General features: G+C 32.6%; 1 protein-coding gene and 1 non-coding gene across 8 annotated transcripts in view; both read left to right on the top strand.

Moving 5' to 3' along the window:
* Positions 1-16,900, top strand: part of LOC114332991 (multiple C2 and transmembrane domain-containing protein) — a 309,140-nt gene that overhangs the window by 103,057 nt on the left and 189,183 nt on the right. For all 7 annotated transcript variants that reach the window (XM_050647930.1, XM_050647932.1, XM_050647933.1 and 4 more), the window contains one exon: positions 11,264-11,414. In XM_050647930.1, coding sequence (XP_050503887.1) covers positions 11,264-11,414 — 151 coding nt within the window. The remainder of the gene's footprint in view (positions 1-11,263; positions 11,415-16,900) is intronic.
* Positions 15,558-15,631, top strand: Trnai-aau (transfer RNA isoleucine (anticodon AAU)). Its single transcript has one exon. It is a non-coding gene; the product is annotated as a tRNA-Ile (tRNA).

The following is a 16,900-nucleotide window of genomic DNA, read 5'->3' as shown; positions in this document are numbered from 1 at the left end:
CAACTGAGTTGCTTAAAGAAAACACCACTCGTCCTACGGACTCGTGGTGTTTTCAAGCAACTCAGTTTCGTTTAGAAGTAAATCGACAGACTCATCGCGAAAATTGAATCACTAGTGGTATTACTATTGAAAACAAAACGATAAGATATCAGTTAAAAGAGGGTTGCAAGCTAACATATTTAGATATATTCAATATCATCATCTCCTTAAGAGCCTCTATCACTCAGAATGAAAAAATAATACCTTTCATTTTTGTTAATAAAATTTTTTTTAATCCATTAGCTTATTATTTTATTTCGGTTAAGGAGCGTAAACCATAGTTGGGTCATATTGACCCGAACAGTACATTTGTGTAGTTGACTCGAACGGGACAGCAGCGTTAAGCACATGGATAGGTCAGGTGATGGTGGGAGGTTTGTAGATGTTAGCTATTGTGTTAAAGCCGATTTTCATGGTGGATGTTGTTCTTGGTAGACGTTTCAAAATTTATTTATTCTATTTATTTTTCATTTCGAAGTGTATAATATGTCCAGGGCATGCGGTCTTGCGTACTTCTATTATTCCTAACAACAAATTTTTGTCTCCGTGCATCCTTTTCAGTGGCGTAATCAGGGGGGTTGGGGCTTATAACCCCCCTTTTGAGGCTTATAACATTGGTATGTACTTTGAGCTCTATACGCTTAACACCCCACTTAATTCCATTCCAACCCTCCAGTTGTTGTAACCCACCCCCTTATGATCATCTTGGTTACACCATTGATCCTTCTCAGCATTTCCTAGATAGTGATTTTGACCTTCTATGTAATTCTCAGCATTCTACGATATGTCCAAAGTTCAAAGGTTTTTCCTTCATAATTATTTGCTCATTTAACGTCTATATTTCTATCCCATACAGTAGTTGGTGCCAGACGTTCAACAAACCTTGGTATAACCTTGCTATTATTACCTGGATCCATCAACTCAGAGTTGATGTACCTAGATGTTCCCACCCAGATATTTTGCACCCTTTCTCTCTCTCTCTCTCTCTGCTACCCACACAGGATTAGTTGTTCTTACGGATCCAATTTTTCGACATGTCCATTTCAGTCTGCAAGCTATCTGGACAACGTATGTATGTAGCTCTGGTTCTGTTTCGTCTTTGTTTCTGATCTTTCTTTTATTATTACTTCTATTATTGCACATGGTCTACTTTGTGCAATTATTAGTTTTGAGGAATTGATTTTTGTTAGAAACACTGTTTTTGCATCGTAGGTTATTTCTGGTAGAACACATACCTTGTAACGCGGTCGTTGCTTTGTTGCTCCAAAGTAACTAAATCAGTCGAAGAAAAAGAGTTCGCTTTTTAAGACATTTCTATTTGGAATCAAAACATACAAAAGATAAGATAATTAGCCTTAATTACTCGTTAATTTCGTTAATAAAATATATTTATAATCTACGCATCGAGCTTTCTGTTCGGGCCGATTGTGACGATATTTTGTACATAAATGAATGATTTTGATGATCGCGTGAAATAGGAATTGCTTTTATTAATACGACATGAATGTATAAGGAAAGGGAAGAAAGGGAATCTCGCTCAGCTCGCCAGATGAAAAGACATATTAGGGATATACGATCACCACTCATATAAGGATAGGTAAAGGGATAGGTAGGAGGAAAACTGTCGGATTCGCTCAGCTCGCCAACACGACAGCGGAAAATGGTCGGGAACTACTACCTACATAAACTCACCTCTTGTACCTCGCTGTTGTTTATTATTCTTCGATCAACGCTCCAAGAATAATAATCAACTAGGCTTTCGATCCGACTTTTATATTGTACAAGACGGTACAAAAAAACGTTTTACTTAATTCATTGGCGTACTCTAGACGATAAAATTATATTATAGCCACAACCTACTCATTATTGGCGTATCTGGTCTCCAGACCCGATAAATTGATAATATAATACATATTACATTTCCAACCGATATAAATTCCTTATACCTATAACGGAAGGATTTAATCTAGATTATTAATTAACATCCATCTGAATCGCTAATTAGCAAATAATTGGGAGCAACGTAAAATTGAGTTTGTAGTTGTTAGTATAATATCAACGATAATACCATATACACACATTTTGGAGCGCATATTAGTTGGTAAAAGCTTTGATTAGATAAAAAATATATTCAATATAAATCAAATATTTGTTTAAAAAAATTAATTTTTGTAATAAAAGTTAATTTTTTTAAATCTATGGTTCACTTTACCAAATTTTTAATTCATAGTAAAATTTGATTTTTTTATAAAAAAATTAAGTAATCATGTGGGGAAAAAAATAAATATGCCATTTTAATTGCCTATTTGTCTAATTTGTAAAATTCATATTAGAGTTTTCAAAAAGCGTATACAGGGTGAAATTTTTTCTAAGGCCCAAACGAACTAATTTTTTAAAGCCGGACCTGATTTTTTCCTAGTTTGAATAAATCAGTTGATTAGGTGGTAATAGTGTAACGATTGAATAAAATAAGAGACACATTGATCTGACTGTTCAAAAATGATGACGAATATAAATTTCTGTCAAAATGCGAAACTCGCCCTGTATATTATTAAACAAGGGGAGCAGACACTTTTTAATGGTCATTTGTTATTCCCCATAGGAGCCTCTATACGAGGTAGGAGTATGTACAGTTCCTCATGACTCACCCTGTATACTTGAAATAAACCTGAAATAAATCAAACAATAAAAAATTCGGAATCTGTACTTAGTTGACTAAGAATGTGTACCTATATAGATATGTAAATTACTGTATAAAGTCCTTTTACCCTATGACGGCCGATATGTAATTAAATGATTAGTGGATCTCAAACAGGGGGGCGTTAATATTTAATTCCGATCGCTTGAAAAGTAAAAATATTTAATTTCCTGTATTTTATGTTCAGTAATAATATTGGAAATAAAATAATTATAATATGTATATACAGGGCGTGTTAAAAGAAGTGGGACGGAATATTTCGATTACTCGAAATTATTTGTCGACATCAAATGTTCATCAAGGTTCAATGATTTTGCATGCAGTAAAATTGGAAAAAACTTGCCAAGTTGCTGGTATGTCCAAATTTGAATAAAATACATCCAAGACTTTAGTTTCTGCAGACACTGTATTAAATATAACCTTGAAACAAATTGGCACTAAATTACTTCCGAGTTTTCAACAAAACAAAAGGTTTAAACACGTGTAGTACAGTAATTAATACCAAAGCTATTGAAAGTATACACTCCAGTAATTAGACCGAAGGTACTTTATCGTTTAACTAAAACACACCGCAAAGTCCGAATTCAATTCCCGAAACACTTCTTTTTAGCAAACGATTTGTCCTATTCACTGTCTGATATTTCACTATCAGAGTCGTCACTATCTGAATTGTCTATCCGAATAATTAGAGGCCGGACCTCATCTACAACTCGCTCGGTTTGAAAAGACTTAACGATTATGTCTTCCGTATGTCTAATACAATTTTGCCATTGTACTGCTTTTATTTGTTCTAGCGATTCTTTCCATAAACTAAGAACGCTAACGTCATCTGTCGTTTTGGATGCATGTTTATCATAAAAATTTTTGGCTATACCCCAAACTAACTCAATTGCATTATAGTGGCAATGGTAGGGCGGAAGTCGAAGAACTTCATCGCCATATTTAAGAGCCATTTGGTCAGTAACAAATTTCTTTTGAATTTTGTGCTCTCCACACCTTTGAAGTAAATCAACTTTTAAAAATATGTCACTGTAATAAATTTTCTTTCCTGTCAACCACAACTGTATTTCTTCTTTTGTCCAGCCGCTTGAAGGAAATCTCTCTTCTACTCTGGAGTGGTAGGATGCATTATCCAACACTATTATAGATGGTCGCTCCAATTTTTTCAACAAATTTTCTTTAAACCATTCTTCAAAAATAGTTGCATCCATATTTCCATGGTAATCACCTGTATTCTTTGTGGACGAAAAAATTAAACTAGCGTCCGGAATAAAACCCTCATCATTTCCAGCATGAAGTATAATGTAGCGTTTACCATTACCGGAACGATTAGAAGAATAACATTTCGTGGTGCCATCTTGCCAGGATGATTTTGACATATTTCCTTTAGCGAAAATCCAAGTTTAGCCTAAAAATACAACTTGCTTCGGACTATCAGACGTTTTATTATTCATATATTTTCTTAAAAAATGCCACCGTTTTGAAACAACCTTAGAGAGTTCACACAATACTTGTCTATTATTTGTCTTTTTATATCGAAAACCTAAATGTTTCAGCACTCTCCAGAAATTTGTTTAACTAATATCACACAGTTCCTTGTCTTTAATTTTTTGTAACACAGCACTAATTGTTACATGCTCTTTGGCTTTATACATATTGTATATAATATTTTTAATTTCAAGTTTAATTGACTGGTGCAAATCTAAAGTTTTTGGATGTCGACGATTTCTCTTGCTTACTTTATTTATTTCATCCTCACTCATGTTATTAATTCTTCGGAATGTCCTCTCCGAGATACCGCAAGCATCGCATGTGCGTTTCTGAACAGGCATAATAGATGCCAATGGACATATACTATTTTTTTCCAAATTGAAATAACTTTCGACTTTCAGAACTAAACGCCGTTCTTCTGGAGACAACACTCTACGTTTCTCCAAATTATTCATTTTACTTTAAAGTACCGCTTTACTACACTATTATAAAAAAATAGGTATGTACTTATATACAACCATACAACTACTACACCCTAAAAAGGACGAGGGTTGTACAACAAACGAAACAATCGAACACAAATTATTTAACAGCCAATGCTATAATAACAGGCATAAACACTACATTGATTGTGATTGCAAAAACCGTTCACCGTTCGCATGTTTCAAATAAGATTTTTACTGATTATGTATTTTGCTAAATTATTAAACAACACAGAAGTGTAATATGATGACAAGTTTAAATTTTATCTACTTTGTCGATACTAGTGTCGTTAACAGAAAGATATTTTTAAATCATTTTTGAATGGTTGTGTGCCTGTGAAATACATGTTGTGTTTCAATGTCGTGTTTCAATGGTTGTGTGAAATACATACATACTAAACAAATTTATGTGTACAGTGTCATGATGGCATTTATTGATGGCATAATTGAGTTAGTAAAGTGTTTTTAAATTTTTGTACCTACTGATTTCTATTAGGCCAGCAAATGAAGCATTTTGGCTCGCAATGTTTTCGTCCAGCATGGATTTACTTGAACTGTTCACAGAAGGTAGGAAATAGTCCAAGGATAATAATTTTCTATATCATGCCGCTGTACGCTAAAACCTTGGGAGTGGTTGCCACCCCCATCTCGGGGGGTGGGAGTTTTTTATTACATTTTAACCATGTAAATTGATGTTAAAAAACAATTCTAAGGAAAAAATGTTTTTTACATGTTCTTCGTAAAACTAATATTTTTCGAGTTATCCGCAGTTGAAAGTAAAAGTTTTTCGACGAAAAAATCGACTTTTTTAGAGGGTTTTTTGAGAATCCTCAAAAAACTCGAAAAATATGCATTTAATAAAAAAACTGTAATATTTTTCTAATTTTTTTATGAGCAATACCTACAAACCGAGATAAGGCATGTTAAAATTTGATTTTTTCGCCAAATGCATAATTTGAAATATTCAAAGACAAATAACGGGAAACCTTTGCGTTTTTCGAGGAAAACTGAAATAAACTTTTTTCAAAATTTCTAACATAAAAATTGAGCGACTTATGATTAAAAAATAAGTCGGTACCTGCTTTTCTCTACGAAAAAATAGTGAAAACAATCCCTAACTACCCTTGTAATTAAAAATTGATCTTCACCTTTCTGTAATTCCTTTTATATTTGTATTATCAATACACCCAAGAAGATTGACCTATTTAAAAGGCCTAATTTTAGAAAAATTGGAGTTTAAAGAAAAATTGACTTTTTGCAATTTCGCATTTTTCACCTTTGTCTTCAAAATATCTCCGAAAATACTGGATATACGAAAAAAATGATATAATAATAAATTGCAGCTTTTTTAATAACTAAAATTTATTTGTACATAGATTTTAATTACAGTGAAAAGTTAGCGAGATATAGGTGTTTAAAACCTCTATTTACGAGCAAACACCCCCTTGTTTGAGCCTTTTAAACCCACCCCAATTAAAAAATAAGGGCTCTTACGGAATTTAATTTACATAGTCTTATAGCTCTTTAAAAATACTATAAAACCATTTTTAAAAAAACTTTTTATAAAACTAAAACAATCATTATTTAACCAATCAAAACCAAATTTTACCCATATTAAAGTTTAAAATGTTTTTATATAACTTTTGACAATAAAAACCCTTGAGCATGATATAGAATATGAAGTACAGGGTAAGATGATCCTAATCCCAAATTTTTATGTAAATGGATGCAAGCCGAAATTATTCTTTTAGGATAAGTAAATTTTTTATATATAGCTCCAACAAGGGTGGTTTTAAGGGTTGTGATATTATGATATTATATCTTAAAGCATAAACCAATCATTATGTAACTAATAAGAAGCAAATATTGACAATATTAATGTTTAAAATGTTATTTTATATTTTTTTACAATTAGGGGTAGTTTTCACCCTTAAAAAACCAAAAGCGTACAAGGGCTCAATATAGAAAATGAACTAGAGGGTGAAATGAGCCTAATTACAAATTTTTGTACAAATCGATGCTGGACGAAAAAATTGCGAGGTTTTGCCATTTTTTTTTTCAGTTTTATTTCCTCGATTATCTAATATTTAAATATAGACAAGGCGAAACCGGCGGGTTCGTTGGAAAAAATATTCCCACGAGATTTTTTTGCATAATTATATTCGTGAGACATCCCAGAATAAGGTTCAAGAAGTCGCCCACGTGAACAGTGGCCAAAAATCAAATTGCAAAAATCAATATTTTCGGCACGCACACATTCTTTTTAGGTTTTTTGGATCATTCTGGACAAAAAGGTCCTGTATAATTTTTCTCTAAAGTTGCTCGTTTTTGAGTTATAGGCAATTTAAAATTGAAAAAAAACGAAAAATTGCGATTTTTAAAGTTTAATAACTCGGTTAAAAGTTATTATTATGAAAGTCAGAAAGTTTAAAGCGCGCCCTACAAGATCCCAAAGAAATTTTTGTCATTATTTTATCACTAAGCTGTTATTTTTAAGTAAAAATAATGAGCGCCATGTACGTATTATGCGGCCGGCAATGATGAGTGCGAGAGAGATGCCATTCCGGCAGTCAATGGTGCATTCTACTCGCACTCACATTTACAGCCGCGTCAATACGATCTTACGGCTCATTATTAATAATTAAAAATAACAGCTTAGTAATAAATTCATGACACAAATTTCTTCAGGATCATGTAGTGAAGGCTTTAATCTTTGATTTGGTCACTTACTGAATTTCATAATAATAACACTAGTTTACAACCAATGTGCGACTCGAATGCAAAATGCTGTTTTTTGTTAATTATTGCTCTCTGAATATGATTATGATGGTATAAAGTTCCTAACACGTAAGATTTTTGAGTTATGATTTTTTCAAAAAAAAAACAATGAGTTATGATTTTTAAGTTATGAGTATTTTACTAAAATTTTATTAAACAGTCATTTGTAATAATTGGGGCGTGATCTTATGAAATTAACGTCTTTCCTAAAAATTGTGTATAATTTGGCAACACTGGGATATCTAATGTTTACGAATAACACATCAACATTTAAATAAAGAATAAACCAAAGTAGTCCTTAATCAGTAAAACTACCCATTTAAACTTATATAGTTCTAAACCATTTTAACGACTGTTACTCCTGCATGACAAAAGTGTCTGGGTTTTCAAGGAAGAGCAAGCATAAAATTAAATATCCAGATATTACTTCAGCAATAAAACCAGATTTTCATGGAGAAAATTTACCAGTTCCAGGACCTCGGCAAATTGGGAGAAAGATTTGGAAATAGAAGTTAACCTGATGATATATCAGAAAAAAAAATGATTCTTATTTTCTCGAAAGCGACGAAAAAGCACCTTATTGCATCCAACAAGTCGAATTACATGATTTAGTTCGAAACCTTCACTTGCCCAAAGGACATGCTTAACCCTTATGCTTTAGATTACAATAATGGATTTTTTTTAAATGGAATTTACTAGCCAGTACCTACAACTTATAATATTTAGGAACTGTAATCAGGAGCTATCCTCGTTTTTACTATGCAGGATAAAATGCGTATTTGTGTTAATCCAAATAGTGTTATGGGAAAATTGGGATATGCACAAAATTGTGTACAAAAGACTTACTAGTTTTATTGTTTCTAGTTCTGAGCTTATGTTTATATAGTATATAAGAATTTTTATAATAAACAGCAATATTTGATGCATTCTATAACTCCAAATCTAACATTTCACCTCATCAGACAATGTACGGTGGATGATTACGCAGAAATGCCCGCCACTTTAAGAAGATAACTCAAAATACAGGGTGGTTCATCTTATCCGCCTCGGTCTCTGTACGGAAAACCACTTGATATTTTAAAAAAATTTCTTCACAGAAATATACAGGGCCTTTAATACTACAACCTAAAAATAATATGAATTATACAGGGTGTTCCAAAAAAGAGTGGTATATCAAAGTTATATTTTTTCTTATGGAATGCCCTATATCTGATGACATTATTGAATTGACCTTAAAAAATAAGCTATACTTTCATAAGGGTTCCCTATACCTAAATACAGGGTGTTTTGATTTATTTCGATTTTTATAAAAATGTAAGGTTTTAGAAAAAAATAAATATCTACCAATCTAAGAAGCAGTAACAAATTCTTTCTTGGATCTTAATAAAAGACCATTTAGCATACTTAAACAGATGCTTATTGTAACAAAATTTCTTACAGGGTGGTCAAAATATGAGATTGTTCTATTAACAAATTCAAGCTGTAATAACTTACTTATTTTAAATAGAACACCCTGTATCTTACTAGTCTATTGCGTAGAAAATTTACTTAGCTTTCAATTTGTACTAGGGTTTCCTATACCTATCTTTTTACAGGGTGGTCAAAATATTAGATTGTTCTATTAACAAATTCAAGCTGTAATAACTTACTTATTTTAAATGGAATACCCTGTATCTTACTAGTCTATCGAGTAGAAAATTTACTTAGCTTTCAATTCTTATTAGGGTTTCCTATACCTATCTCCCTTCATTTTTTAAATATTTAAAGATTTCCTAATTTGTAAGCTTTAAAAATTAGAATTACATAAGTACCTATGTCGTGTTTATGTACAACACATCACCAACACCGGCAATATACTTAGACAAGATACTGTCATTAATGAAATTTTCAGTGTAATCATGTAGTCACACAGAGTGTTGTATTATTTTAGTTGATTTTGGCCTGCATGTGAAATTGAATAATACGTTTATTTTAAACTGCATACCCTATATTAGATGCCGTATTCTGGAAGATATTTAAATTATATTTCATTCCGTATAAGTATTTTCCATATCTTAACCCAACGGTTATTAAGTAAATTTAAGAACGCCACTTTTTGTTTGAATCTTTAAATCGCAATTACAAACAATTAAATGCAATGGCTACTTTGACGAAAACGAGCCTATTGTGCAAAAATATGTAAAAATGGGTATTTACAGAATAACATGGGAATTTATATCTACAGAATAACATGTGTATTGAGAATGTTAACATGGAATTGAAGAGATTTTAAATATCTTCAATTATAAAGAATAGAATATCGAGTATGTCATTTAAAATAAGAACAGTCTGTGTGATTAAATGATAAAAATGTGAATTTTATTAATGAAACTATCTTGACTAGACTTGACTTAAAGATATTTAAGTATATTGCCGGTGTTGGTGATGTGTTGTACATAACCACGACATAGGTACTTATGTAATTCTAATTTTTAAAGCTTACAAATTAGGAAATCTTTAAATATTTAAAAAATGAAGGGAGATAGGTATAGGAAACCCTAATAAGAATTGAAAGCTAAGTAAATTTTCTACTCGATAGACAAGTAAGATATAGAGTGTTCCATTTAAAATAAGTAAGTTATTACAGCTTGAATTTGTTAATAGAACAATCTAATATTTTGACCACCCTGTAAAAAGATAGGTATAGGAAACCCTAGTACAAATTGAAAGCTAAGTAAATTTTCTACGCGATAGACTAGTAATATACAGGGTGTTCCATTTAAAATAAGTAAGTTATTACAGCTTGAATTTGTTAATAGAACAATCTCATATTTTGACCACCCTGTAAGAAATTTTGTTGCAATAAGCATCTGTTTAAGTATGCTAAATAGTCTATTATTAAGATCCAAGAAATAATTTGTTACTGCTTCTTAGATTCGTAGATATTTATTTTTTTCTAAAACCTTACATTTTTATAAAAATCGAAATAAATCAAAACACCCTGTATTTAGGTATAGGGAACCCTTATGAAAGTATAGCTTATTTTTTAAGGTCAATTCAATAATGTCATCAGATATAGGGCATTCCATAAGAAAAAATATAACTTTGATATACCACTCTTTTTGGAACACCCTGTATAATTCACATTATTTTTAGGTTGTAGTATTAAAGGCCCTGTATATTTCTGTGAAGAAATTTTTTTAAAATATCAAGTGGTTTTCTGTACAGAGACCGAGGCGAATAAGATTAACCACCCTGTATATACGTGGTGGAACATTTTGGTGTTTTAATTCGCATTCAGGACTCTTTAAACTCCCCGGTACAGCCATTTTAACATCAGTCACATTTTTTTTTTGTTTATTTGTTGACTAGTGTAATTTTTAACCGAGTTATTAAGCTTTAAAATCGCCTTTTTTCGTTTTTTTTTTAATTTTAAATTGCTTAGAAACTTTAGAGAAAAATTATAATAGACTCTTTTTGTCGAGAATGATCTAAAAAACCTAAAAAAATGTGTTCGGGCCGAAAATATTGATTTTTGCAATTTGATTAAAAAAAATTGAAAAAAAAATTTGGACCAGTTTTCACGTGGGCGACTTCTTGAATCTTATTCTGGGATGTTTCACGAATATGATTATGCAAAAAAATCTCATGGGAATATTTTTTCCAGCGAACCCGCCGTTTTCGTCTTGTCTAATACGAGATCCCTAATTTGAATCATCTCATCTAATATTAAAATTGTCCCTTTTGCCGAATCAGCGCATGGCTTCTCATCCTGTGTTATATGTCTGTGTTCCAGAATCGCTTGGGCCATTCCAGTAAGCGCGAACGTAGCAGTCGTCACAAATCTCCGGGACGTCAAGATAGCACTGACTACGCGGCCGACCTCAGTAGTGAACATAGCACGCCGAGTACTCAGAGTCCGAGACACCGGGTACATAGCAGAACAGGTAGGTCGGCACATACGTGTAGATGGCACTTTTAATAATTAAAATGTTAATAGGTACATGCACTAGTAGCAGAAAAGTAATTAATTATCAGGGTAAAATAATAAACTAAATAGTCCACACTCTGAGACAGCTTCCGTATAAAAAATTTCTGATTCGGTTTCGTTTAAAAATTTCTGATTTCTGTTTAAAAATATCGCCTTTAACACGTTGGCGGACAGTGCGTCAATTGTACAGGGTGTTTGGTAAATAATGGGCCATAGCTTAACCTTAGATTCCTGAGGTTAAAATAGGTCGATTTATGCTAACTTACCTTAGTACAAAAGTTGATAATAAACAAAATTCAGGGTGTCAAAGTTAAACTTTTATTTTATTTATTGTTGAATATTTCCGAACATGCATGGGATAATAACACGACATTTGGTAAGTGGGGTTTTTTGGGACGAGAAATCTAAATTCGCCACCAAAAATGATGTATCGAACTATGTATCGAACTATTTTAACCTCAGGAAGCTAAGGTTAAGCTATGACCCATTTTTTACCAAACACCCTGTATAAGCTACATCAATGGAAATTAGACGGCTATAGACGTTCTGTCCGTCAACGTGTTAAACAAATTAGAAGTTGCTGGGCGAAATTATTAAACAATTTTTTAAAGCAAATTCAAAAGATCGCCTTTTTTTAAAAAGATCAGATTATTTTTTGAATTTTTGAGTCCTTTTAAACCAAAACTTCTCCTCATTTTTCTCAAAAGTTGATAGTTTTCGAGTTATAAGCGATTTCAAAGCTTAAAAACTCCCAGACCACAAAACAAATTTCATAAACGTACCCATACTGACACAACAATACACAATTCCTCATCCCATCCTACACAATATAAATTGGCAGCCTACCTTAGAATATAGATTGACAGAACTTATCATGCCAAAAAACTAGAGATATAACTGAACATCATTAAGCAAATAGCAGTAAACAATGGCAACAACGAACAAACAATTAACCTAATTTTAAACCAAAATCTCCATAAGAAGCCCTGAAGTTAGTCTATTCACCACCACAGAAACCCAGTACCTCCTGCTCTATCACATATACAGTGCGTCCATAAAGTAACGCATAAATTCATTATTTAGTAAACCGGCGATATTAAGGAATTTTCAAATTCCGATTTTTTGGCATGTATATCATACTAGTGACGTCATCCATCTGGGCATGATGACGTAATCGATGATTTTTTTAAATGAGAATAGGGGTCACGTGATAGCTCATTTGAAAGGGTATTCAATTCTCTATGCACTAATATAAACATTAACATATTTATTTATACAAGGTGTTCAAAAAACATTTTTTTAATTAAAATAATTGAGACAAAAAGAAGAATGTATGTAATTTATTTATTTCAAATTACGTTTTACTGTTGTCAGAAAACAGGAAAAAAATGTTTATTTGACAAATAAATATTGTTTTTCGCTTAAATTCAAAGTTAAAGCTGCCACCCACCTGTCTCTTGGCGGTTTGAACATTTCGTTTAAACGAAAATCAATGTTTATTTGTCAAATAAAATTTTTTTCTCTTTACTGACAGTAGTAAAATGCATTTTGATTTAAAATAAATTACATATATTCTTCTTTGTGTCTCACTTATTTTAATTAAAAATTGTTTTTTGGACACCCTGTACAAACAATTATGTAAATGGTTTTATTATTGGATAGAGAATTAAATGCCCTTTCAAATGAGCTATCACATGATCCCTGTTCCCGTTTAAAAAAATCATCGATTACGTCATCACGCCCAGATGGATGACGTCACGAGGATGATATATATGCCAAAAAATCGTAACTTAAAAATAAAAATCGACCTGTTTCGGGATTTTTCCTTAAAATCGCTGGTTTACGAAATAACGAATTTATGCGTTACTTTATGGACGCACTGTATAAGCAAGATTTAAAAAAATAGTCAAATGCATAAAAAAGAAAGGAATAAAACCAGCTTTCAAAACCAGCTGAAACGTTTCTCTACTGGCTGCTGCACGAAATAATTCTTCTACTGTAGAGCCACACCATCGTCTAATATAACGCAGCCATGAAAGTTTCTTTCGACCAATACATCTCTTTCCCTCCATTTTCCTTGTATTATAAAGTGAAGCAGATAGTATTTAGGTCCTCGAATTATATGGCCGAAGTATTTTGTTTTTCTCCTCTTTATGATGTTTATGAGCAGACGCTCTCAATTTATCATTTTAAGAACTACTTCATTGGAAGTGTGTGAAACCCACCATATCTTTAAGATTCGTCGATAGCATCACAATTCGAATGCTTCTAATTTTTTTAACATTGTGGTTTTTAACGTCCATGTCCAAACTAACATATGGTGACTCTCCAAAAACTTACATCGGTCAAACTGGCAGAACCTTGGACAAACGGATAGCAGAACACAAAAGGGCTTTCAACAATAGACAAACAGAACCTACATACCAGTGGCGGCTCGTCAGAGGAGGCAAGGGAGGCTCAGCCTCCCCATAAATTTTTTACACACTCTATACTGTTTTGTTTATCATGAATCGCGAAAACAACAATTACTCTCACTATTATACAACGTGTAAATTCCATATTATCACTAATTATCCATACGTACGGAGCATTAGCATTAGAACGCATGATCGCGTCTCAGTTTTATTACATATTATTGTAGGCAGGACCCTGGGTTATCCCGAGATGCACGAACGGAGCCGAGAAGCCCAGCTTGCTCCGTTACTAATGCTCCGTGCGGCGCAGCAGGCGTTTAAGGAGACCCGGTCTCCTAACAGTGGCATCTACGGCGCCATCACACGCTGCCTGGAGATATACCAAGGGAGGCAGATTAGCTTCTCAGCTCCGTTGGGTGGTTGGGTGCGTCTCGGGACAACGAATTTTAGGGCCCTGACTAAAAATAATGAAAAATCTAAAAGTGCGAATTTTGTTATGAAATTTGGTATGTGGGGTTATAATAATATTTGGAACAACTTGCTCAAATAACTTTTTCCGATATCTCTAACTCAAAGCAAAATATCGGTAATTTATCGTGTTTTTGAAATCGCAGTAGGCCGCGTTTAGAATTAAAAAAATTCAGTTGAGTATCTTAAAAAATTTGAAGCTTCATTATGTATGGACTGCAAAACTTCAAATCTGTATTTATTTTGATATGCATAGGTATCTATTTACAAATAGATGGAATTGTTAACAAATAAACGACACAAACTTTGGTATTAAACTTTTACTATTAGACTAACTATTTTTAAAATGCTGATATCATGAAATTATGAATTAGGATGATATTATGAAATGTAAATCAAAAATGGTCAAAAGATGGGGCCTTAAATTACATTTTTTGGCGCATTTTTTTGCTAGTGCAAATTTGTCTAGATATTTTACAGTTAGGTATAGCCTCCCCTATTGTAAAAATCACGAGCCGCCACTGCTACATACGCACTTCACCTTCTAGATTCTAGATCATAATCATTCCTTTAATGAAGACTTTCAGATTCTTTATATTTAAAGTAAAAGACTTAAGCTATCTTTATTAGAATGTATGGGAATTAATAACTTGAAAAATACAGATATAATTATGTATGACCAACTTGAAACAAACATCTCCCCACTCCTCAACCACTTAGAGATTGTAAAATGCAAATCATGAAATTTAATGTTTTAACTTCAAATTAACATAGTTGGTAACCCCAAAAAAAAATTTACATATATTTTTAAAGACTAAAAATGCGTATTTTCGCACTTTTCAGATTTTACATCACTTATAATATAACTCGAAAACTATAATTTTTGTGAAATATGACAACTGACCTTTTTTTTAGTAGGAACAAGAAAATCTAAAAAAAAATTCTGAATCAAAAAAGGTGATCTTTTGAATTTGTTTAAAAAATTGTTTAAATAATTGCTGCCCAAAAATTTCGGCCGGTATCCTTCTGACTTGTTTAAAGGGAACATTTTTATATGTCAACAATTCTTTTTTTTTTTTTTGGAAGTTGTTGGGGGACATTTTTCTTATTTTCCCTATTTCCCTTCCGTAGATCTGCCACTGGTAAATGCAAAATTTGATAATTCGCGAAAAATTACTGTTGACTGTACTATATTTATAGATAAGAAGCGTTGCAATGGCCCATTAGCTCAGTTGGTTAGAGCGTCGTGCTAATAACGCGAAGGTCGTGGGTTCGATCCCCCCATGGGCCAAACTTTTTATTTTATTTTTGGTTTCACAAAACTGCATTAATATTAATGGGGATATGTCAAGGTTCAACCTTGATATTTAAACTACATAATTTTTTAAAGTGTTGCATGAAATGTTTCTCTGGATGTTATGAAATGCATCTCGACAATTTTGAATTTATCCACATAAATATGACAATTAACTAGACGCTATCTAATTTTCTACTTCTATTAAGAATAATTCAGCATGGCCCATTTTATAAAATTATTGATCGTCTATTTTTATTTTCGTTTTAACTTATGTACGGCCGAACCGGGCCGGAATCCTTATAATTTACTGCAATAAATCTGTCAGGGTTACTCGGTGAAGTTTCAATATATCTGTTGAATAAAAGAGATTAAAATAGTTTAGTCATTTCTGTTTAAGACGGACATTTTCCACTTTATTGGATGAACGCTTTATCGATCAAAATATTTATCAAAGAATTCAAATACCCAGGACCAACAATAATAATTATTATAATACCTAGGAACAACAATAGTTATTATACCAGTGACAACACATGAGAAAGGGAGGTTGACATCCGAATACTGGCAGGGAATAAAACTTTCTTTGCCGTTCAACATCTAATATTCTTTGCTGTTCAGCGGTCACAGCTTCTCTCAAGACGTGCCAAAATTCAAATGTGCAAAACCATAATACGACCAGCAGTGACTTACGGAAATGAAACATGGACATTGAGAAAGAAAGAAATCAATAAACTATTAGTATGGGGACGCAAAATTCTGCGAGTTATATAATATAGTCCTTGAAGGCACAGTGTGACAAATGAATGGCGGAGCAGATACAACAATAAATTATTAGAAACTTTCTTCGGGCAGGGAAACATGATGAGATACATAAAACCCAATAGTCTAAGATGGGCAGGTCACGTGGTACGGAGTGATGACAACAGACTGATTAGCAATGTGTTCTGAGAAAGATCAGATGGTAGAAGACCGGCAGGACGGCCTAGAAAAAGGTGGAAAGATGCAGTTAGAGAAGACTTGGAGAAGATGAAAGAGTAGCACAGGATCGGAATCAATAGAGGGAATGATAAACGCGGCAAAGACTCAGAAGAGTTCTAAAAGCCCAAGAAAAAGAATCTTTATCGATGAAAATTAAAAATACTTATAAAAATAAAAAGTTTAGTATTTTGATTCTTCTTCGTGTACTATAAGCTTGGTTCGATGCTGTGATTGGATGCTGTGATTTAGGTTTTGCCCTCTTTAAGGTATGGTTGCTCCCTTTTT

The sequence above is a fragment of the Diabrotica virgifera genome, chromosome 4 (assembly GCF_917563875.1).
Source record: "Diabrotica virgifera virgifera chromosome 4, PGI_DIABVI_V3a".
In the NCBI taxonomy this organism is placed as follows: Eukaryota; Metazoa; Arthropoda; class Insecta; order Coleoptera; family Chrysomelidae; genus Diabrotica; species Diabrotica virgifera.
Note: the sequence above shows the minus strand (reverse complement) of the source record. Positions and strands in the feature narration are given on the sequence as shown.